General features: G+C 43.3%; 2 protein-coding genes and 1 long non-coding RNA gene across 15 annotated transcripts in view; 2 read left to right on the forward strand and 1 right to left on the reverse strand.

The window, feature by feature from the left end:
* Positions 1 to 486: 486 nt before the first annotated feature.
* LOC310760845 (transmembrane protein 126A-like) lies at positions 487 to 7,124 on the reverse strand (the record flags this gene model as incomplete). The annotated part of the gene is made up of 6 exons (XM_083610053.1): positions 487 to 1,650; positions 2,558 to 2,672; positions 3,546 to 3,739; positions 4,747 to 4,872; positions 6,355 to 6,406; positions 6,752 to 7,124. 6 exons carry the CDS (start codon positions 7,122 to 7,124, stop codon positions 1,440 to 1,442), a joined length of 1,071 nt encoding a protein of 356 aa, XP_083466179.1. The 3' UTR covers positions 487 to 1,439.
* On the forward strand, positions 1,862 to 4,283 carry LOC310761015. The gene is made up of 2 exons (XR_014547186.1): positions 1,862 to 2,363; positions 4,062 to 4,283. It is a non-coding gene; the product is annotated as an uncharacterized lncRNA (long non-coding RNA).
* An 8-nt stretch (positions 7,125 to 7,132) lies between the features above and the next one.
* DLG2 (discs large MAGUK scaffold protein 2) overlaps positions 7,133 to 25,332 on the forward strand; it is an 877,737-nt gene continuing 859,537 nt past the window's right edge. For all 13 annotated transcript variants that reach the window (XM_083609628.1, XM_083609598.1, XM_083609629.1 and 10 more), the window contains exons 1-2: positions 7,133 to 7,272; positions 11,648 to 12,690. In XM_083609628.1, the coding sequence (XP_083465754.1) occupies positions 12,672 to 12,690 (19 nt within the window). In that variant the 5' untranslated portion in view covers positions 7,133 to 7,272; positions 11,648 to 12,671. The remainder of the gene's footprint in view (positions 7,273 to 11,647; positions 12,691 to 25,332) is intronic.

A 25,332-nucleotide genomic window follows, 5' to 3' on the forward strand; every position in this document is an offset into this window, starting at 1 on the left:
AGGAATGCTCGGGTTTGCTTCTTCAACCCGAGGTGGTTTATGCAAGGGTGTTTATGCAAGTTCAAATTCTTATATCTGATGATGCAAAGTTGAATTCCCACTTGTTTGGGGGCTGGGTTCTTGGATTACTTGAGCAGGGAAAAATTCCTGCCAAACCAGAGTTACTAGCATATTAAGACCAGTTTGCAACCAAAATGAAACCAGGGTGAGGACTGACAGTCATTTTATAGCTTAGATGCTGCTGCTATACACATACACATTCTCTGTCTCAGTGGAGCACATTCTCAAAGTTGATTATAAACCATTTGAATATATAGCGATTTTGTAGCAGCATGGTCTATAAGAATGGAAAATGCATTTGTTTAAACAGAGGGGTGGTCCCTCTGTCTTGAGTAATGTTCAGATTGGTGTGTTCTGTGTTCTAGAAAATGATATTTAATTCACATAACCCATGCTGTGATGTGAATTGAGAAGAATGTAGAAATATTTACCGTACACATTTTATTATGTTGAGAACTGTCTTGAATAAAAAATATTTTAGCAACATAGATTAAAACATTTAACTGTCAGCAAGAACAAACATGGGCCACTGCAAGTAGGGGATCATAAATATCACTTGCCATAGGCCAAGCAGTTTTTCTTTTATTCTGGTGGCATCCATCATGGCAGTTGTCCAGATCTGCTATTCCTTAAGACAGTACAACAGGGAGGTTAGCAGGAACTTGTTGTACACTGGGTGTTAAATAATGCACAATCAAGATCTCTTCCTTCCCTTCCAGAGGAATATGGTCAGGTAAGCAACCTGCAGGGCATTGAAGAGCTCTAGGGAATGTTGTTGTTCTTTATTTAATTAAGCGCCGCCCAAGCTGGTTACAACAAGAAAACACAATACAGTATTTAAAACAGTTTAAAACAACTTACAATCTCAAAAATGAAACCCCAGAGCTTTCCAGTGCTCTGCAGGCTGCTGCTTTGTCAGCCACTCCTTGGAAAACCTTCCTGGAAAGTAGCCTTGATGCAATGTTCTCCTACCCATTAATGGAAGCTACTCTTTTTTAAAAAAGAAAAGGTAAAAGCAAGACACACCAGCTGCTCACATCCATGGTATTACGTACAGTAGGATTCCCTGCATTGCAGGAGGTTGGACCAGATGATCCTCATGGTCCCAACTCCACAATTCTGTGAGCAAGAGGGAAACCTCTGTCCACCGTCACCACAAAGGTTTCTTCAAAGTATACTGGTCTCCTTCATCACAGGGTATTACTTTCCACCTATCCCCCATACCAAAAAGAAAGAAAGAGAGGAAAAAAAGTACTGGCCCTTCACCATTAGGTCCCAAGGCTTGCTCAATATGCTAAGAGCTACTTAAAAAACAACAACAAAACACTAGCAGGATGATTTACATAAAGAAAAACCAAATAAGTAATGATTGTATAAATTCAAATTTTATCTTTTATTTCTTCAGGGTCTTCTCCAGGCTGGGGCAACTGCAGCATTTTAATGTATATTTCATGACTTTTTGAGGTCAGGTATGCTCCAAATGCAATTTGAAGGATTGCAGCAAATTTCATCTTTTTGTAAACGGGTTTGCAAACCATCATCCAGTAGCGCAGCATGTTTTCTTGGCCTGGCATGGGAGTTGTTAAATACCTGGGGTGGGGTGGAAATAAGAATTAGCTTGACAATTGCAAACACTAGGCTACTGTTAAATTCAGTCTTTATTAAGAAAGTTATCTGATGGAGCAGCAGTTTACAAGCTCTCTTTAGTTAACAAATACAGATAGGTAGCTGTGTTGGTCTGCCATAGTCAAAACAAAAAAAAATCTTTAGGGTGCTACTGGAAGGAAAAAAATTTTTTAGTTAACAAAGAAAGTAAATAAAGCCTCTTTGTCAGTTGTCTTAAGATTAGGCTTTCAAAATAGGTGCTAGCCCGCTCTTACCAAATTGTATACTAGACACTGCATCTCTTTCTGTGTACTACCTCATAATTATACTAAAACTGAAGCAAAAACGGAGCAAATTCTATATATGGACAAAAGATGTGTTAATTAAATGCAGCCCACAACATGTGAAAGGGGACCAATTTACATGATGCCAGAAAAGGTGCAGAAAGGTGTTCTACAGACTAATGGCTCTATATTGTTGCCAGAAAACACTTCCTTAGGCACAAGCTAATGATGCAGACTTGGTTACACCTATTTATTTTACAACCAGTTGTTGGTCCATTATTCAGATTTCCCTTTCGGGTGGTGTTCAGGAATGAAAGAGCAATAGCAAGTGCTTGTGATTCAAGCAGATTAACCCAGACAATGGATGTCTGAAGACAGTGATGGAGGGGAAGCTATACTTGGAAATCAGTTTAGGTAATCCTAGAAAACTGAAGTTAGGTGTGGAAAAACAATGTGTGCATTTTAAACAAATTCCATTTTAGGGATTTCCCATATAAGGGTGAACAGCTCATGGTCCCAACACTGGTAGCACCTTCCTTCAGTCCCCTGCCAGCAGTGCAAAACTGCACATTTAAGAGCTGAGCTTACATCGAGGATTAAAAACGTACCTTGTTGCAAGAGCTGCATTCAAAGGTAGAGCTAGGAAAATGGGGTAGAACCAACCTATTACTCCTCCAATTAAACCGCCTCTGATCCAGGCGCAAGTTGCACAATTTAGATCACCTGAAAAATGAAATAAGACAGGTAAGCTGGAAAACTCTTCCAAGTCTGACATAAATTTGCAGACAAATAGCATTATGAGAATTAAGTGATGTATTGACAGCATCCCTATTGCAGGCTTGCATCACAGCATCTTAAAATCTGCTTTCCTAATTTTGATTAGACTTTGTTAAGCTGATAAGCTGCTCAGATTTCAATAGCACCTGTCATAAAAGTATTGCTGCAAAATATTCCTGAGATTCCCTAAATATATGCCACAAGAGGGACCGAAGTGTGCCTTGAAAAGAGAAGCCAATGCATTGGGCGTTCTAGCAGTATAGACTACTCTCCACCAAAATATGGACAGTGACATGATCCAGAATCATCACTGTTGCTAACTGGGCAAGGTGGAAGATTGAGTATTTGGAAGTAATTTTAACAGCATTATCCTGCAGTTTACACTCAAAGGGGACTAAGACAATACTTTTGAATGCAAGAAGACTCTCCATGTTGGATGCCAAAAACAATTACCTACATCTATATAGTGAGTTTCTTTTGGGATGCTTCGGAAAAGTATAGAAACAACAGTAACACCAAATTGCAGATAAGGCGCTGAAACACCACACTGTATTATTACTGTTTTAAAGAACTGGTACTCTTCCAGCTGTGAGGTCTTGCATACCCCACCTCACCTGTACCTTAAGTTCATTTTATTTTCTCAAGAAGAGTAATACAAAGAGCTAAAGGAACAAGTTTCCATAGCCCTACATATCTGGGGAGTAATGCAAATAGCCTCTTGTCTTGTGAGTAGGTAACCTTGTGCCAGTGTGGCTAGTACATCCTTCCCAGCACAGACATTTCAAAGGTTACAGTTCGCTTTGAATGCAGATAACGTACCTTCCATTAAAGGCTGATTAATAAAACACTCATAAGTGGCCACAGTTGAAATGAACGGTAAAACAGCCATGGGCAGAGCAGATACGATACGAGCTTGGGTTACATTCAGGACACGTCTAAACAAGCTATTTGCTACTAAGCCGCAGAGACTTCCATTTAAAGCAAGGAACATGGATCCACTTTGAAAAAAACTCCTGTGGAAGAAAAGGAAAAAACATTTCAACAATTGCTAATAGCTGTGCATGTACAAACATGGTGCATTAGGAGAGTTGTATCCTTGTGTGCTGTGCAAAGAAGCACATTTCTGAAACCAGACAAATACTGTATTCTTGGGGTATATCCCTCAGTGCTACCAGTATGTTGCTGTGTCCTATTAGAGCTGACAGATACAACCACTTGCAGTATTAAAACGGGACAATGATTTTCACAGCTGCAACAAAATACTTAGGACTGCAATTCTACCTATTCAGCTATAAGCCCTCTTCTTAATTGGAGAACTATACCAAGTGTCCATAGGACTGCCAGGTCTATGCTTAGAGTGAACAGTTGTCCAATACTCTGAGGCTCCGATAGAGGATGCAAGCATATGAGCAGCTATAGAAGGAGCAGCAGGAGGGACCATAGTAAATACATCACTTCAGCTTCTAAGGACGATAGTCACTGGCAAGAAACCTAGCAGATCCTTAAAACTGGTTTGAAGATTTCGCTGTTCTCTTGGAGAAAAGTTTTACAAATGTTTTTACATTTTTAAATAGCAGAGGGTTTTATGTTTTATACATGATGGGGTCATATATAAAAAGCAATGTGTGGTCTTCAGTTATTTCAACTGACAATACTAAATACATTTTCTGAAGTCCCGGGACCTGTCTTTTAAGTTGAAGGATGCAATTAAAAGTTAAACTAAAACACTAAAAGTGTCATTTCAAGTTACATTGGTTTCAACATCCAACATTGTCCTTAATGTTTATCTTGCTAATCCTGCTAGTCTGGTAAAATAGCATTCCCTATTTTTGTGAATGGAGGAAACCAGAGACTTGGCATAGCCTTCCATGTGGTATTTTGTACGGTATCACGTGGGTTCCATTCTTCACAAACTACTTGCACCATGTACAACAAGGTAAATTCTTCAATGCTTTGAAAATGGGAACAGCAAAAAACAACCCCACTTTAAAATATTTTTAAATTTGCGAAGGCCACTCACTGATCTGCTTCTGAAAGCCGTTCAAACCTTTCTTTCATGATTTCAGATATGTCTCTACTTGCAATATGAACTTTTTTTTCTGAAGTAGGTTTGATAAACTCTCCCGCCATCTTAGTTCCTGGAGCACTGAGAAAGAAAATGAAATGGTGCTGATTACAAAAATGAGTATGTATGTATGTACATCAGACACACCAGCAATATGATTGAAAGAAAAACATATTTAATGACCCAGGCATAATGGTTTGTGAAATTTACAGCCGAGAAGCCAGCAGATGCCCACATTATGTCAACTCTTGGATTCTACTGCACAGTATAGTCCAAGAAACAGAATACCGTATTTTTCCGTGAATAAGACGAGGTCCCCCCCCCCCAATTTTTTAAAGTGTAAAACCATGGGTCGTCTTATACATGGAATGTAGCAATTAAATATAGAAAAAAATACTGTAACCATAGGGGCGGGGTGCACCGCTGGGCCTCTAGCCTGTCTGCCTCCTCCCACTCAGCCTGCCTTACAGCTGCTGGGGAGGAAGCAGGTGGTCCATTTATTGCGCGTGGAGCAGGCTGCTGCTGCCGCTTAACACACAAAAACTCCCCAATGACACCAAGCATAAATTCCCTTAGACCTAATTTGTGTATGCATGTATGCCCCCACTCCTTATATCAGATTAAAAATGGGAGAAGACCATTGATCTAACATATTTGACACTGGCTTGGTTAGTAAGGTTGTTCCAGTGTAGTTTGATGGGATACAGTAAGTAATCTGGCACACACACTAGAGTTGCTAGAGGGCATGTATGAAGTCCTCAATTGCATCCTGTTGCTTTCAGCTATACAGGCAATCCCTGATTCGCACTGGGGTTATGTTCCAAGTGACTGAGCATGACAGTGTAGTGCACATAACCCCACTATGCCTTCCACCTCCTTCCGGGTCACTGCAATCTGCACATGCAATGGTTGCATATCAACTTCATGCATATAAATATGTTGTTGCCTGTACAAGCGATAACTTCCAAAATTTACACTATTTACACCGAGAGCCACATTTTCCAGGCAATGGGAACAGTTAAGAATTGAAGCAGTCTTCATACTTTCTTAGTCCTTCCTTTTACAAGCTCATGCATTGTGTCATCGTGCTGCTAAGAAAAATTCCTAAATTCACATTTCTTCTAAAGAGACGTAATCAACCCTCCTGCCCTCAATTACATTTGGATATTTTCTTCGTATTTCATCAACAGTCACTGCTGTTAACTGCTATACATATTTCTTGCTGTCATCCATCTGTCTCAGGGATGAGCCTTTGGGGGTGTAGTCAAGCTGCTGGAAGGTTGCAGCACCTGCTGTGGATGTAGAGACCGATATGGGAGAGACATGTTTTGTTGCCCCTGGGGCAGATTAAGGTGTCCAGTTGTGCTGCTGCAGTAATGCATCAATTCTCCCTCTTATCAATCTCTTCAGCCACAACAGGCGCTGTAACTCTCCAACCTTTTGACTTCACCCCTGAAGGCGCACTCCTCCATTGCCTTCCAAGCCTGACAGATGCCAACAAAAGTACTTTAAAAATAATAAAAAATAACATACTATGCTCACTATATACTAATTTTTACTTACCACAAAGCAGCGGAAAAGCCACACCCATAAATGATTGCAATTCTATACACGCCTGCAGGGACATAAGCTCCACGGGAATAAGGCTCTAATTTTAAATAAAGGGAAACAGTCTCACCAGGGGGGCCCCACCGAGAGCCGCAGCTACCGGGGGCGGGTGACGTTGCCCCGGGGAAAGCCTCCAGTGGGGCGCCACTGAGGCTCCCAGCCTGTGCGTGTGTGTGTGCCAAGCTGGGTTATTGATCCCGGTGAAACAGAGCCTAGTTTCGTCCCTGCCCATACCCCTACCCCCACCCCGTAACCTCAAACCCACCGTACTCCATAGTCTCCCCACATTTGACGTCCAGCGTGACCTTGAGCGCCGCTTCCTCCATGCAAACACCCGCCGGGGAAAACTCACCTCGAGCCCTAGAGCTCTGCCGTGCCGTTAAAAAACTTATTCCGCTGCCGCGGCGTCCGCCTCTGGTTAATAAAAAAAAAAAGTCGACTCGGCTACCGTACTGGCCAGGCGCACGCCCTTCCCGCGGGGGCCGCCATCTTGGGCGATCACGTGACGTCCCTCCCCCAAACGACCCTCGGCTGGGCTCCGATTGGCTCCTCGCCTGCTCGCGGAGCCGGGGGAGGGGCCTGCCTCCGGATTGGTCGAGCGGCCCGTCGTTCCTCACGCTGGTCAGGGAGGGGCTCCCCGCCCGCGTTGCTAAGGGACGGAGGGAGGGCGGGAGATGGAGGAGGAGCGGCGGCGGCGGCGGCGGGCGCGGTAACGGCCGCTCCATGGAAACGCGGCTGAGGCGGCGGCCGTGGCGGAAGAGGAGCAGCAGCGAGCAGGCCGCCTCCCTCACAGAGGAGCCCTAGATGGGGGCGCAGCAGCCCGCGCGGCCATAAGGCGACCCAGGCGGCGGCGGCGGCGAGGAGGGGCAGCAGGTGGGGCGAAGGCGGCCTCGGCGGTGTCCGGGTGGGGAACCTGTGGCCGCCCGGCCAGGTAGCTCGCGCCAGTTACCCGAGGGGGTTGGCCGCCCGCCGCGAGGGCTGATGGGAGGCGGGAGCCGCGGCGGCGACGACGGGGGTGGGGGAGGGCACACAGGTTCCTCACTGGCTCTTATGAGGGGTGTGTGGGGAGGGAGGGGGGTCACAGACGGGTGTGTGTGTGTTCCTGCATGTGTTGACACTCCCCCCCCCCAATCATCACAAGCCACCCCACGGGTCCCTGGAGTCCAGCAACATACAGGTTTTTTTTTTACTCATTGTGGCTCTTATGGGGTCACTCAGGGCACCCCATTCCAGACAGGAGTGTATGTGCGTGTGAATGTGTATATGAAGATTACCCCCATCACAACCCTTCACATGAGGCTCTGGAGTCCGAATATACACACACACACACACACACACACACACACACACACTGTACTGGGCAATCTGAGTGTGTTGTCCCCATATACAGTATGGGGGACCAGGACACTCAGGTTGCCCAGTATGGCTCTCATTTGCAAAGCTAAGCAGGGCCTTGGATGGAGGATGGTGTGTTGAGATTCCTGCGTGGCACGGGGTTGGACTGGATGACCCTTGGGGTCCCTTTCCAACTCTACAAATTCTATGATTGCAAGTGGGTGTTATGGTCATCCAGGGCAGCCCTTGCCAGACAGAGATTTGTGTGAATTGGGGTGTGTGTGGAGGAGGTGGGGCTTCCCACACACTAGCAGCTCCATGCTTGCTCCTGTCAGGCAAGGGGGTGCTTCTTGCTTGTAGGACCACCCTAGCTCCCCACCCCCGTCCACAAACCTCCCTTTTCCCGCCACTCCTATCCCAAGCACCCGCGTTAAAAAAGCAACCCAATACTTCCCACCATCACGTAACATCCTCTGGTTGCCCCCACCCCATTAGCCCACCTTACAACAAAATTATCTCCCTTTTTATTTATTTATCCATTCCGTTCCCCACAAAATTTCTGTGCCTCATTGGGGTCTTTCCCGCTGGTGCTGTCAGGGGAGGACTTTGGGAGAGATGTCCAGCCCCTTCCCCTTAGTGAACAAGGGGAAGGGAGTAAACACAGCAAGGTTGGCTTAACTAAGGCATCTTGTAAGTAGTTCATACCACTATGTAAATATGGTTGGTTGAGGCTATTAAGTCTAGAGTCAAAGGTTAACTAACTGCCCCTGTGGAATTGTCTTCTCTTCTCAGTTTCTGGCCACCTCACATTGGTCTCTTCCCCCACCCCCAAAAAACTTTCATCAGGCCCTGCCTCTGTTTTCTGCTTGCTCCACTCTCTGCCACCATTAGTACACTAACTAGTCTGCCTTGTAAAGTGATCACCAGCCCCAGCAGCAGTTACTGACCCTGGTCATTTCATTTATCTCCTAGAACCACCCCACGCATGGTGAATCTTGCCTGGCCACTGGTCCAGTGTTAGAAACTGAGATATGAAAGCTAAATGACACCTTAAACCCAGGTTATAGGTGCTGCAACAGAGTGTGTAGGCAAACTTTTTAATATAAAAATACAAAGCTGAAAATGAATGAACTGCAGCTAAAATCTTAAATTCATTTTTCACATTGTCTAGTCCTCATCTGAAGACTGCAAAAAAACAAAAAGCCCTACTTCCCCTGCCTGGTCCTCTAATATTCTTATGAGGTTCCCTTCTCCAGTCTTCAGAGAGTGGCTGGAAGTGGGGAGGCCTCATTTTCTTCCAGCAGTGGCAAGTTTTAATCTGAAATCTTAGGCGCAGTACTGCGCCCAGAGTTCAGAAACTGTTCGCATTAATGAAATTCCCTGTTGCAAAACGCGCCTAGAACAGTGGGAGTTTCGAATGCTGCACTAGTCCCATCCCATCTTCTTACGGGTTTTCTGCCCTGTCATTAGCTCTTTCCGCAGTCCACCTTGCTGGCTCATGCCTTGCTGCGAACAGCAGCCACTCTTTCCCCACTCTGCTTTTGCAACTGAAGGGAAGAGGCAGATGGCAACATTCAGGGGTCTGGCACCTGCAGACCTTTATACTATAACAATTTAAATTCCCTTTGTATGCGTGCAGTTAGCTATCACTTCATGCAACACCTACCTCTGTCCCTCACCTGCATTTCTGACCCTTTAAAAAAAAATATTTCCCTGAAACCCACTTTGGCCACTTGTGTACATTTGATACTGTTTCATGTTGTCTTTCACAACCACTCAGATTCTTCCCACAACGCTTGTAAGTTATACTGACACAGCTACCATATTTCCTACATAACCTTTTTTTTTTTTTTTTGCAACCTCACACCATTGGGTACATCTTGCCTTTATACTCTGTTTATCCAATATCCCTTCAGATCCTTGTACATGACCCACTTATCTAATCCTTTCATGTTCCTTCGCTCCGTGGAAACACAGAGTACTGCTTCATGTAGCCCTCTGCTCCTGCATTCAGTCTCCTTGGCCACTGATCCCCTTTCCCACATTCTCAAACCTTCCATGTTTCTACAATGGTGACAGTCCCCCTCAAGCTTGCATATCTGATGATTCTACTCCTCACTTAAGGACTCAGGTCTCCATGTAGTCATCAAATCCAGCATCACCCTCTCTGCCTGAATGCAGTGTACCCTTCTGATCCTATTTTTTTATTCCTTCACTACACAGTTCTCTACACAGCTGTTCCACATCAAATACATAATGCATCTTTACTACACCCTTGTGCTTTTTCACAGAATTATCTAACTACTTTCTTAATGCTGGTCCAGTTCCTCAACCCTGCTCCTATGCTGAAAACCCCAATGGTTTAATATCTGCCTAGGTGTTCTCATAGATAAACACTGACCCACCTGCATGCACATTTGCTGCTATTTTACAGCCACAGCTGCAACCCAACTTCATTGTGTGACTCTGTTCTGTTGCTACAGTTAACTTCCTATACTACCTTGTTTCACAAGTAGCACTCTGCTGAGCTTGCTTCCTGGTCTTTGGTCCTTCAGTGACTCAGCTCCTTGCACACTCTTCTTCACATGCATCTCTACCCTGTTCTCCACAACTCTGAATCCTAATTTTCTGAATGCCATCAACTAGTAACTTGTCCCAGTCACTCTCATTCACCCTCTTCTGCTAGCTCTGATTCTACCTTCTTTATATTTCCCTCTTAACATTTTCTGCTTCCAAACCCTGATTACTTCCCTGCTGTTTTAATGTACAGTGTTCTCAATTCCTATCTCCTTTATGTTTTCCTTCTCAAGTTAAGCTTTCATATGGACATTGACTCCACTCTTGTCACACCCCATCAGTCACCTCTTCCCCGCTTGCACAGAATTTCACTTGAAACCATGCTGTCCACTTCTTCTAAACAGCCTTCCTCAAACCTTAATTTATTTTACTTGGCTTCCTAAAGTCAGCCTTGTAAACAAGCCCCCCAAATGTTACTGGCCTGAAAAAGTGTGCATGCACACGAAAGCTCATACCAAGAACTAACTTAGTTGGTCTTTATGGTGCTACTGGAAGGAAAAAAATTTTTTTGTTTTGGCCTGAAAAATGTTTTGCTAGCTTGTAGTACTGCCTGTGCCCCTTCCTTCACAGCTATCATGGAAATATGTTACGTGCTGTTAGTCTCTTAGGCAGGGGGTTGGGGTGGAAATGGGCTGGTGGTGGAGGGATGAAGCAGTCAGTCCCTCTTCTAGCAGCCAGCTAACTCACCTGCATGGAATTCCTGGTCACCTACCAGGCAAGTGGTTAAATAGAAGGCTACTTTAAGTGTCTGCACTTAGTTTATTACTCTAATCCTTCCATTTCTGCACTGTACACTAGGATTTGCCCCTCTCCCACTAACTTTAAAGATCTTTCTTGAGCACTACTCCCTCAGAATCCATATTTGATGGATGCTCTTTACCACTACTCCATTTAGCAGATGCCTCTAAAACTTTATTCTAAATTCACACTTTTCTCCTCCTTTGTTCCTCTTAATGTTCACCCCAGTGTTCTTCCCACAAACATTTTTTGTGCCGTTTGAAGTTCCTCTTAAGCCAACCTTTCATTTTAATTATAAAGAGCCAAACTATCAGAATATGAGAATAGGTCTTATTATTGGAAAACAAATATCTGTTAAGTGATAGGAGAATGATAGGAAGATGTGAGTCTGCTTGAAAGCTATTCAAAAGCAGCGGAAAATAACCCCATTGCACCATTTTCACCCTTTGAAGATGCAGTACAGGGTTACATGTAAGATGTACCATTGTGCTTCACATGTATAAAGTGTAATATTTGGAGACTAAATCCCCCCTTAATCCTTTATTTTCAATGTTTTGGAAGGGGAAAACTGTCATTGCATTTTTTTTTCCATTTGCAGGGGGAAAAAGAAGGAAAATAGGAGGTTATGGTGAGGCCAGCCAGCTGCACCAGCAAACGGGAGAACCTCCGACTGACTTCATGGCCTGCTCTGTTAATATTCCAACATCTCTGCATAACATTTGGAGAAGCTCTGCTACAACCTTGCTCCTCTCTCATTAGGCAGCTGCTGCTGAGCAAAGAGTGAAATGGCAAGCAGTCAATGACTCCTGTGCACAACAGTCTGCTCCACCAGCCTGCCCTGTGAATAGCACTGTCACTTTAATAATTCCATGCTGAGGGATTGCTTTCAATCCTCTTGGGCTTAATACAAGCAAAGATCAGAGGGACATTAAAGGCCAGAAGGCTGGGTGGAGAAAATAAAAATGAAAGTGACTGCTGTTTGGTAACTGAATGAAACCTGGGAGGTTTTTTCCTCTCCTAATACGCAGAAGACCATTGTGTGCATCCAGTGCTGTAGCTACCTGGCAAAAGTCACCTGTGATTGCAGCAAAAAAGGTCCCTTTCAAGCTCTTCGGTCTTCCTCGGACGTTTATTTGGATTATTTGAGAACTGGTTTTAAACCTGGGTGATGCTGGAATGTGTTGAAGTGGATCATTTGGACTGCCAAGACTTGGACTGTGCCTTAATTGTATTTCCTACATTCACTTAACTTCTTTAAAAAAAAAAAGCCCCTATTCTGTCATAAGAGAGAATCTTATACAATTTTGTAGGCTGACGAGTGTTTTCTCTTGTATATTTTTATAGATTGGGAAATATTTTACAGATTTTGACAAGTGCTCTGGCAAAAATTCTCTTAAACTTTTTTCTTCCTTGCTGTTTCCATGGGTTGTGTTGGAAGTTTTTAACTGGACAAAAACTGTGAGTGCCATTGTGGGAAATGAAGATGTAGAGCTCTGTTCCAAAGCTGAACTGTGTGTTTTGAATTGGATGGCAGACTTCTGACCTTACAAGTCAATCCCAGCGGGACTCTGTTGATACCGGTAAATAAGTGTTTGCGTCCAGTGCCAGAAATAACAGCGAGAATGCCAGTCAAGAAGAAAGGTGGGCTATGAAGCTTCCTATCTCATTTTTGTCTTATCTTTTAAACAAGCTGGATTTCTCATACATGCAGTTTTACATTAAAAGCATTTGAATGGGAGAATGAAATTGTTGTTTGTTTGTTTTTCTGTGGAGAGGTGAAAGAGAAGCATTTCATGCATTTTGTTTTTCATGCAAAAGGATTCTTTACTTCAACTGGAATGTTTTAAAATCTGCTAGGACACATTTTGATCTCAAATGCTGGTTTCTCACAAGCCTTTGTAGTTTATGTAGTACCAGGGTGGCTGTGGGTGGTGTATAGGAATGAGAAACCCTGTAATCTTGTACATACAAGAACTGCAACAGTAAACATTTTTTTTATAAAAATAAATAAATAGAATTTCTCTGAAGTAAATTTGTGGGCTTAGGGTTTATGGAATAGCTTCTAAGTGAGACTTGATTTTTTTAATAAAAAAATAGTAATTCAAATCAGTATTTAAGGGTGCACTAAAATGATAAAATCTTTCTGATTTGTCATTTTTCATTACTTTAGATATATTTCTAAAAAGTGCAACAGTATACCTGTCATAGCCATCATTTAGCCATTAAAGTATATGGAATATGTTTCAAGATTCCCCACTACAAGGTTTATACGTAAAATAAAACTGCTCATGAAAACAATATGATTTGAATAATCTTTTTTTTAAAAAAAGTTATCTAATAATGAAGTATTGTTGGGAGTTATGTGGGTGTAGCTAAGCATATATATATTTTTTAAGTAGCCCTACATTTCCCAACTCCGTTTAGCAAAAATGTGTATATGATATATAACAATAGTGAGGTGCTCATCATAAAGATGAGGGGGTCTTAAGAAGGGCGGGCTTGGCTGTTGTTCGGAGTGGAATTCTTATAATGCATCTTTGTTCTAATGCACATAGAGACACCTCCTCTTCCCTTGCTTACTAGGATCCCCAATGCGTTCCCTTTTCTTGTAGGAATGGCAACCATTCACTTCTTTGGGATATAGGAAGGCTGTGCCTGCAACCCTAGGGACACAATTGCCTTGCTCCCTGTATCTGAACCCATTGGGAATCCTATTTGCGTAGCTCTGGGTTGTGTTTCTGGGTTACGCTACAGTGGGAACCTGTTTTTCGGTTAGGGTTAGGGTTGAAACCTTTCCTGAGACCCCGGAGAGTACCACCAGTCAAAACAGATAGCACTGAGCTACATGCATCAGTGGTCTGACTTTGAACACGTTACAGCTTCGCATGTTCAGTGTCGCCATCAGTCCCTGCCTTGTGAAAAGCATGGATATTTCCCTTCAATAGCAGCCATGATCAACAGAGGTGCAACACATTTCTAGAAAATGGTGTGGTTTCTCTTACTGGTGGTGGTGTTGCTGTTGCTCATTTGCCACAATAATTAGAAGTCTGGATGATTACTATGGTGCCTGTTCTGAGAAACATGGCTTGGAAAGCCTGGAGCTGTGCTGACATATCTCCTGTCAAGCGGTTGTTTACTTAGAATAAAAGCACAGGATAAACATTCTTGGGACAAGGCTAACATTTCTGGCGCCTGTGCCAGAAACAGTGATTATGTTGAGAGTTCAGCCACTTTTGGTAATCTACGAGATCTCCCATCACACGCATGCTAGAACTTACTCATTCGCGCCAAATCAAAGGACGGCTCGGAACATACGGACACAGGGAACACTGGGCTGAGCTGCCACCTGTACTGAAATTAATGCTTGAGCAAAAACTCAGCATGCAGTTTCAGAGTGCAGATGGAGCCCTGGACTGAGGCAATCACATGCACTCTCTTTTTGCATCCATAAGCACCTTAAAAACCTTGTGATGTTAACTAGCTCCTTGATTTTGGGAACATTCTCCAGAGTTTTCTCACACAGAATAACTTTTCCCCTTTATATACCTGCACATATACCCAGAAAAACTGGTTGACCTCCCCCTTGGGGGCTTTGCTCTCTTGTTGCATTAGTTCCAACATAGCAGTTGTTTAAACATGTAGATGGCAATTGTCTTTTCTGTTTTAGTTCAAGCGTAACCTAATCTGGCCAAGAAAGCCAAGTGATTTGCAATATTAAAGAACAGCCTTTCTACATTAAACAAACATATCTCCCAGTAATGTATTATTTCATGTTACAGAAATATAGCTGAGATGTCTGAAGTCATAAGGACCCTAAACTTGTTTCATATTAATTTAAAATTGTCTTGCAGAATAGCATGGCAATCCTCTTTATAATGAACAATATTCATCCTAATCAGTTGAGGAAAGCCAAGAAGCATAAACAGAAGCACCCAGCTGAGATGGTACAAGATTTTGGTGCCTGAGCAGAAAATCTAAATGGTGATACAATTAAAGTATTGGATCCTTCCTCAGACCAAGGAGGTTTCTTCTTTCAGAGGAAGGGAGCCTGGATCCAATCCATAGAAAGCTAAATAATTGAATTGCTGCCCTTTAATATTGACTCACAATTTATCTCTGCTTGCCTAATGGTAGGGCTAGCTTATAGCATCCAGAGAAGACTTTTCACAAAAGTTGTTACCAGGAATGTCCAGAATCATCCTGCTTCATGGTGTATCTGAACAACCAAGCAGCTGTAAAGGTAATATTTTGCATGGATGTTAAGATGACCAGACAGTGTCTGAAACATTCAGGAGCTGACTGCTCTGTTAACAGAACATGGCTTAGAAGTGGTGTATAAACTGGTAGCATTCACTGCAAGTCCTGTAACTCATATGTTAACTTAGTAGTGAGGTTATGTACATTTACAGTAGTAAAACATTGTTAGTAAACTGCTAGTAAAGGTAAAGGGACCCCTGACCATTAGGACCAGTCGCGGACGACTCGGGTTGCAGCGCTCATCTCTCTTTACTGGCCAAGGGAGCCGGCGTACAGCTTCTGGGTCATGTGGCCAGCATGACTAAGCTGCTTCTGGCGAACCAGAGCAGCACATGGAAACACCGTTTACCTTCCCGCCAGAGCAGTACCTGTTTATCTACTTGTACTTTGACGTGCTTTCAAATTGCTAGGTTGGCAGGAGCTGGGACTGAACAAGGGGAGCTCACCCCGTTGCAGGGATTCGAACTGCTGACCTTCTGATCGGCAAGTCCTAGGCTCACAGTGCCACCCGCATCACTTAAACTAGTAGTAGCAATAGTCAAATATCCTTTAACGTTCATGGCTTGTGTTAGGGACAAAATTTGCAGTGGCACACTGCTAAAAGTCACATTGAACTCAGTGAAACTTGCTTCTGAGGATTTCCACTGAAAGTCTACTAAATTTAGCTCAAGAAATATTGGCACAGATTTCCCTCCACCTTGCAAAAAAAAGAAGAAGTATTGTGCTAATAAGGAATCTCGGGAAGACAGGTTGGCATGGATTGCTCAAATGCGCATTATGGATAAGCGTGCGTCCCCTCTTTGCTTCGTTTGTTATTTTGACGGGGCATTCGTTTGCTGATCAGATCTTTTCAGATGTATACATGAGAGCTGTTCTTAAGTCTTTGTGCACTGGAATGCACACTGCATGGGCTGTGGCAAGGGGGCAAGGTCGTGTCGCAGCACCTTTAATTCCAAGGTTGATGCTGGAGAAGAGTTCAGGGATCAGAGTTGTGTTTCATGCCCAAGTGCAGGATTGAAAGCAACAAGCCCCAGCCCCCCTATTGAGAGTGGGGACTGCGGCAGCAGTGGGGCTTCCAAGGAACACACATGCACAGTGCATTTGCAAGGCCACCTGCACCCCAGGCATTTCTAAGGCACACAGAGTATCTCAAGCGTAGTTGAAGTGTGGGGATGAGACCCTGCCACTTCTCCAGTTCCAAGGGTGGGAGAAAGGTTGGAGTTTGACCTACACCATACGCCCCATGGCAAATGTCCCCCTACCTCTCAGGAGCATGGTGTCGTGGACACTTGCTGTTGTGAAGCAATAAGTCAGCTTTTTAAAAATGCATTTTTGTAACTTTTAACAAGGCAGCTGTTGTTAAAAAAAATCATTTTTTTAATAAAACGAAGAAAAAGATAGTTGTGCTAAGCAGGCGACAGGCCAGTTCTTCAAGCATCAATAGCATCACAGCTTCACGGGATATTGGACAACCATGGTTAAATATTAGGCAATCAGGCCTGGCACACTGGGGAACTCTACTGACAAGTGAGAGAAAAGATGATCCATGCAGTGTGTTTGCCTGTGTATGCAAACACGACAATAGGTCTTATGTGTAAAAAGGGAAATTTTGAAGCAATCCCCAGTGGGATTCCATGGGAGATCAATACCTGCCATTTTCCCTTTGAGAAAATCTCTTGCTGTCAGTAAAATTTTCAGGTTTTTTTTTTTTTTTTGAGTGAAGTGAATTTGGAGTATTTCTCCACTGTTTTGTTTACTTCATATAATTTTGTTATAAGGTTGCAGAAGGGAAAAAGGCAGTTTACGGAGGCCAGATGTGAGGTTTTATTTTATGTAGGAGTGCTGGCAGCCAAGTTGCTGGCTGTCCCCACGATCAGTGGGGCTGGAGTACAAAAGTGGGTAGAGGCCAAGAAACAACAACCCTACTTTTTTAAAAGAAAATGTAGAGGTTGTGGATGGGTGGATTATAAAACCCCTTTGGCACAGAATCACAACAAGGGAGCTGTAGGAATGGCCAGCATTTTCTTTTGTAAATAGACAGAATTTGCAGGGGATCCCACGAAAACTTCTTGGCATATCAGTCATTGAAAAATAAAATAAAAATTACATGAATAATACTTTAAATGGGAAAAAGTTGGCGGGGAGAGAATGATGGTGAGCACATTGGTCATTGCACAGAACGGCAAATTCAGATCTAGTCTTCAAGGTGGCTTCTATTTACTGGCCAAGATGGACCTGCGGTCTCATTTGGTATATAAGGAAGCTTATTGTGTTCAAACATGGTTCTCCACCTGGAGTCTTTAAGTAGTAAATTCCCGGAAAAGCTTCACTGCCTGGCTGTATAGACAGGACCAGTTTACACAAACATATTGTGCTTATTGTGGGCACGTGGATTAAACTGGATCTAGGAAACCCAGCCAGATGGGTGGGATATAAAGAATAATTTATTATTATTATTGGAACAAGTTCTGTAATTTGTCGTCTACCCCCTACTAAACACAAGCAAAACAAGGATGGAAGGTTATGGATCATTAGGAAAGGGAGTGAAAATAAAACTGGCAGAACTGTAATGCTATAACCATAGAAATCTGTGATGTGATAGCACCTGGAATATTGTGCATGGTTCTGGTTGCTGTGCCTCAAACAGGATATTGAGATCAGGGGTTTTGTTTTGGTTTCTTTTATGGAGAGATGGGGTTGGGGGCTAGAGCAGGTGTCAGGAACCTTTGCCCAGCCAACTGTTGCTGAACTACAGTTCCCATCAGCCCCAGGCAGCATGGCTAATGGTAATGCATGATGGGAGTTGTAGATCAACAAAATCAGCACAACCGAAAGTTCCCCACACCTGGGCTAGAGCAATTCCCCCATGAGGAAAGGTGACAATATTTGGGTTTGTGTGTTTTTTTAGTTTATAAAAGGTGAGTAAGGAAGAACATTACAGAGGTGTATAAGACTGTGCATAGTGCAGAGCAAATAGATTGCATCTTCTCTCTCTCACACACATATAATATTAAAATTGGGGGTTATCCAATGAAGCGGGGTGAAGATTCAGGACAGACAAAAGAAATTACTTCTTCATACAGTGTAAAGTTAAACTAAGGAATTCATTCCCACAAGATCTACTGATGGCCACCAACTTGGATGGCTTTAAAAGAGCATTGGGGGGGGGGGAATCATAAGGCTTAAGTTTTTCCCTCCCTGGTTGGAGGCAGTATGTCTCTGAATGCCAACCAATGGCAAGTTGTTGGGAGATCACTATGGCATGCAGGTCTTCCTTGTGGGCTTAGTAAAGTACATCTAGTTTGTTGTTGTTGTTTAGTCGTGTCCGACTCTTCGTGACCCCATGGACCAGAGCACGCCAGGCACTCCTGTCTTTCACTGCCTCCTGCAGTTTGGTCAAACTCATGCTGGTAGCTTCGAGAACACTGTCCAACCATCTCGTCATCTGTCGTCCCCTTCTCCTTGTGCCTTCCATCTTTCCCAACGTCAGGGTCTTTTCCAGGGAGTCTTCTCTTCTCATGAGGTGGCCAAAGTATTGGAGCCTCAGCTTCACGATCTGTTCTTCCAGTGAGCACTCAGGGCTGATTTCCGTCAGAATGGATTGGTTTGATCTTCTTGCAGTCCATGGGACTCTCAAGAGTCTCCTCCAGCACCATAATTCAAAAGCATCAATTCTTTGGTGATCAGCCTTCTTTATGGTCCAGCTCTCACTTCCATACATCACTACTGGGAAAACCATAGCTTTAACTATACGGACCTTTGTTGCCAAGGTGATATCTATGAAAACAAGGCACCAGATTTGATAGGCTTTTGGGGCTGATCCAGGAGGGTTTTTCTTTTGGAAATGTGTGATGGGGAGAATGTGTTTGCTTTATACTGCAATGCTCAAGAAAATTATTGTTTTAATGCCAGTAGAGGAGTAAAGTTTATGTCTTATATTCATGGGGGGGGATATTATTTAACATTTATAGATTGGTGCTTGTTGATAACTTTGCTTTATGGGTAAACAAATGTTGCCCTTACTTTTCAGTCCCCCATTCCCACTTAGCTCTTATGACGCAGATATTTACAAGGCTGCCAGATGGGAAACATCAGGTGGTCTAAAACTGTTTTGAAAGACAATACATTTTGGCTTCCTAATATGTTATTTTCCCCTTCTAATATACCCTCCCCCCCACCCAATAATAATCCCTTCCCTGCTAATGGCTTTTAGGTGGCTTTTTGCAGACTTAACAAGGCAGTGGGGTCTGTGTCAGAAGTCCCATGTTATTGACAAGGCTTTAATTTTCTGCTGCATCACGTGGCAGTCTTAGCCTGTGGCATACCATTGCCTTGCGTACTGTTGACATATAGCTCACGTTCGGATCATGGTTGTAAACAATAGCACCAAAATCTAGGGCTTATTCTGTTTGCTCTACGGGATAATCGGATGACCGAAAAACACTTAACTACAGGGATGCTGTTTGTGATTGTTTCGACAAAGAGTGATCTCACTTAGACATGGTGAGCTAGTTTGAATAGGAAGCAGCACAGCTCATTTTGCTAAGAATTTGCAGATGCAGTAGAAGAAATAAGCCATTGGGGAAGGCTGTGGCACACATTTACAGCTCCATCTATTGCAGGCCATCAATTTCAGCGGGACTTATTCCCAGAAATGCGTGAATAACACAGTAGCCTCAGAATTGGTTTAATATAGTCTCTCAATCACCACTGAGAACTATATAGTTCTGCGGGTGGGGCTGGGAAAAAATCAAACAGAGAAACTGCAATAAAATGTTGCAGTGTGTCATGTTCCTATTCAGGCTTCTAGCTAGCCCATTTCTCTTCCAGAACACCCCATTCCACCTCACTCGTTTCAATTCCTTTTCTTCTGATTGCCAACATTTCACGGCCATTGAGCACGCTCAGTCCTCATTTGAATGTTTTTGAGTTCCTCTTGTAGGGTTTTTGTAATTTTTTTTTTGCAAATCTTCAGGTTTCCTTTTGGCTTCATGAGGACCATAACTCAAAGAATGAGTTTACAATTAGTATATCAGATTCTAAGGTCTCCCCCCTCCCCACAACTGCAGCTCCCAGATTCATTGAGGGAACATCTAGCTTTTCAACTCCCAGCTTAGAGAGAAGAGTTAGCTTCTAGAGACCCAGGGTAGGAGCTGAACCATCTAGAATGGCAAATCTAGCAACTCTAGGGTTGCCATATTTTGAAGAGCAAGAAAGAGGACGCTATGACAATTCTCATTTTAAATACCCTTACTATATACGTAGGCTATAGAAGCTGTGATATATTGCTGAGGCGGGCAGGAGAAGAGAAGAGGAAAGCAAGTTTTCAACCACCAGTTATGTCTATGTCTCATCCAGAAAGTATAGCCAGACACATTTTGGTAAATTTAAAATATGCTAGTACAGAGTTGGTGTCAGTTTGCAATAGTTAATTATGCTCTTCAGGAGCTCACACGTAGGGATGGATTAATTTGTATACAGTCAAACCTTGGCTCCCAAACGCCTCCGTTTTGGAACATTTCAGCTCCCAAATGCCGAAAACCTGGAAGCAAATGCTCCGGTTTTGAACATTTGTCTGAAGCTGAATGTACGACGTGGCTTCCGTTTGAGAGCAGGAAGCTCCTGCAACCAATCGGAAGCTGCGCCTCGGTTGTGGAACATTTCGGAAGCTGAACGGACTTCCGGAACGGATTATGTCTGAAAACCGAGGTTTGACTGTATTTTGGACTGTCTCAGATTCTTATTTTCCTAATCTTAAGTATAGTCCTCCACATTTCCACATCAGTTTGCTATTTTTTTTTAAAGTCCTCGTGAAATTTCATTAGCATATTTCTCAATACACATATTTCTGCATGCCTTTTTGCCTAGCGTATGGTAGCTTTGTAAAGCAATTTCCAGCAATAAAATAACACACGTTGCATGTTATTTTCACTAGCGTGTGCATTTTGATACCCATTTTACCCTCGTAAACACATTTTTGCACCCCTTAAATGGCTGGAGAACTTGAATCGCATTGCAAATTTTGAAGGATGACTTTTTCCAATTTGCATATTCTTTTGGAAACTGCAAATTAGGTAGGACACCCTTGAATGCCTGCCCATGAGGGTGCTGAATGTTGGTGTCACACTCCACCCCTGACTAGAGTACATTGCTTCGGGAAAAGCCACAAAGAGGCTGGTCTGGTTCATAGCTAAAGGTAAAGGGACCCCTGTCCATTAGGTCCAGTCGTGACCGACTCTGGGGTTGCGGCGCTCATCTCGCTTTATTGGCCGAGGGAGCCAGTGTACAGCTTCTGGATCATGTGACCAGCATGACTAAGCTGCTTCTGGCGAATCAGAGCAGTGCACAGAAATGCCGTTCACCTTCCCACCAGAGCGGTACCTATTTATCTACTTGCACTTTGATGTGCTTTCGAACCGCTAGGTTGGCAGGAGCAGGGACCGAGCAACGGGAACTCACCCCATCACAGAGATTCGAACTGCCAACCTTCTGATCGGCAAGTCCTAGGCTCTGTGGTTTAACCCACAGCGCCACCCGCATCCCGTGGTTCATAGCTACCTCTCTGCTATTTGCTTAGGGGAGTATATCCTGTCATGCAAAGTCTGTGGCTCAGTCACTGAACTTTGCATGCAATAGCTCCAAGGTTCAAACCCCAGCATCTCCAGGCAGGACTGGGAGAAACCAGTGATCTGACCCTTATTCTAATGCAGCTCCCAGTAGGTACTGGACAGGGGTCAAAAACCAGACTTCCCGTTGAGCGCCTTCATAATCAACTACAGTATTCTACCGATTTACAAGCTGTGCACAATGGCGGACTTTGGGCTCTCAACTTCCAGCGGTGCTGTGTGCGCCTCTTTGTGCTCCATTCTACAGAATTATCACACTGTCCTAAGGCCACCCAAGCAATTGCATATTCATGTCATGGAACTGCAGAGGGAAAACCCGAAATTACGTAAACTGCGACACAATAATAAACTCATATTTATAATGCATTTGCATTTTTTCCCCTGCTTAAGCTGGATTGCTGCAGCTTAGCCACTCCAAAGCTAGACAGCATTTCTACCTTGTTAGCTAGAATTTAAAATAATCTGATTAAAACGATCCAATTGCTGGTGTGTGTTCTAGGGCTACAGTTTGCGCCACTTTAGCTGGTTAGTATTTTCCCTCCATGTTGGCATAGGCTCACCACCTTTCAGCACCCGAGTCACAGAAATGTAGTAGATCATGGGTAGGCAAACTAAGGCCCGGGTGCTGGATCCGGCCCAATCGCCTTCTAAATCCAGCCTGTGGATGGTCCGGGAATCTGCATGTTTTTACATGAGTAGAATGTGTCCTTATATTTAAAATGCATCTCTGGGTTATTTGTGGGGCATAGGAATTTGTTCATATTTTTTTTTCAAAATATAGTTCAGCCCCCCACAAGGTCTGAGGGACAGTGGACCGGCCCCCTGCTGAAAAGGTTTGCTGACCCCTGTAGTAGATGAACAACTTTCTTACCGAGGAGATCAAGCGGAAGGCAAAGTTTTGCCTGTTTCAACACCTTCTTGCTATATTGTTATTAAAAGGCATAGGAGCCAGGCAAGTTTAAAAAGGAAAATTGGCAACCCAAATTTGATTCCATGAAGTATGTGGGATGGGGACCCTCTTTCCCACCCCTCAAGCTGCTGTTAGCCCCATGGTGTGGTTGTCCCCCTCTCCCACGCCAGGACTAATAAGATGTAGGGAAGATTCAGCAAACAGTGTGGAGGAAAAATAGTTATACCATATTTTGACCTATTCCCCCACATCCGCAAAACTGGCTTGAATGCAACCTGAGTGAAGCCTATATTTGGGCGCAGTTTAAACTTGGTTGAATACAGTACGTCTTATATGGGCCTGTTTGTCCATTTTAGCTAAGTATTATCTAGGCTGACAGGCAGTGGCTATCGGAGGTCTCTGGCATAATCTGTTGCTGGCTATTAACTGGAGATGGCCGGGATTGAACTTGGGATCTTGTCCGTGCAGAACGTGTGTTGCATCACTGATCTATAGCTAGGGCTGAGAGAATGTACCTATTTCAGTTTCTCCTGGTTTCTCATTTTTCCAATCTTAAGTTCAGTTCCCCACATTTTCACACCATTATTATTATTATTATTATTATTATTATTATTATTATTATGCCTCATGAAAACTCATCAGCATTTTAGTGCAACTTCCTCCTAATATACACATATCTCCATGCTTTTTTCCTAATACAGTGGTACCTCTGGTTATGAACTTAATTCGTTCCGGGGGTCCGTTCTTAACCTGAAACCGTTCTTTACCTGAGGTACCACTTTAGGTAATGGGGCCTCCCGCTGCCGCCGTGCAATTTCTATTCTCATCCTGAGGTAAAGTTCTTAATCCGAGGTACTACTTCCGGGTTAGCGGAGTCTGTAACCCGAGGTGTTTGTAACCCGAGGTACCACTGTATACAGTTTTCAAAAGCAGTTTCATTTCCACATGTCTCTCCACACACCCTGCCAATGTATACATTCTACATTTACTGTACCCCATTCTATATTCAGTTTTGTGTTGTGGTTATGGTTATGGTTTTTTTGAATTGTTAGTTGCTTGGTATCCAAAGGTCTCCAACTGACGAATAACACTCTTAAAAAGACAAAAACCAAACAAACAGAATAAAAAGAGCAGCCACAGGAAGCTTGAGCAGCACCAAACTCTGGCAGCTACGTAGAACAGCATTACAAAATTCAGAGAAGTACAAATTTCAAAGGATGGCTGCGATTTGGTTTGCATATTGTATTAGACAGTGAGAATTAGGCAGGTTCTCCTTTAAATGAGAACTGAATAGAATTTCTCTCCCCCCCACTAGTAGTTGCACTTTTTCAGAATAAAACAACCCCCCCCCCCAAATATCCCCATGGTCCCCAAACACCTTTCATCTGATTGAATTCAAAGCTCTCTCCCCCACCCTCGAAAGTAAAAATTGAAATATCATGAGGTTTTCTCACAGATGTCTTGTAGTTTGGCCATGAGACACTGAAAACAATTGTGTCTTTGAAGGCTGGAGAGTTGTTTGTTTCGATTGCTTTAAAAACAACAACAACAATTATCAGTGGGTATATCTTGGGAACAAGTAAATGCTTTGTAGGGGGAACTGTGGAAGGAATTTACAACTGGAGACGTGCTGGGTTTTAGCACTTGAGAAATGTACATTTGCAGTAATTTCTAAGCTGTGGGCTGGGACACCCTAGATTGCAAGTGTGCTGTGGGGCCCACAAACAAACCAGAACTTTAGGTTTGCACATTTAAAATGGATTAACACCCTTTGTCCTGGAGCAACGAAGCCACTTAAGATAACAGCTGTGGACTTCTTGTGCTTTGGAAAAGGGACAGGGAAAATACATGAAAAGTTGGATTGCTAACAGAAAGACCTGTAGAAACTTGTTAAGCAAAGTGAGGTGAATGCAGGGCCGGATTTGGGTTTGATGAGGCCCTAAGCTACTGAAGGTAATGGGGCCCTTTATATGTCCAGGTGTTCTTTGTCAACAGCAAATTGTCGCTGTTTTATGTTGAATATATGCTAAATGGTAATTTATGGACCTAATAGGTATCTAAAGCCATTTGCACATGCAGAATGTAGGCACCCTGTATATAGAAATGAGCAAACCAGTGATATTTTAGGGAGCAGGCTAGCCGACGGGGCCCATTACTTACATCATAGGAGCCTACACAACACAAAACACTGTTGCTGTATGTAGGTTTTGTTTTAATTGGTTTTTTATCATATATTTTGGAAATGTACATCCAGGGTTTTCCCCCGTTTAAATCTTTTTGGGCGCCCCCAAGAGAGTGGGGCCCTAAGCTATAGCTTGTTTAGCTTATATGTAAATCTGAGGGTGACAACTGTCTTGCAAACAAACCAGGATGTATGCTCAGTGAAGATTGGACCTTCATCTAAGATTTGTGCAAACTAATCAGGATGAATGCTCAATCCATAAATCATCTGGAGGGGACTAATAGAGCACAGATTTCTGCACGCACCAC

This window comes from Podarcis filfolensis (assembly GCF_964270895.1).
Source record: "Podarcis filfolensis genome assembly, chromosome: 4".
Classification (NCBI taxonomy): domain Eukaryota; kingdom Metazoa; phylum Chordata; class Lepidosauria; order Squamata; family Lacertidae; genus Podarcis; species Podarcis filfolensis.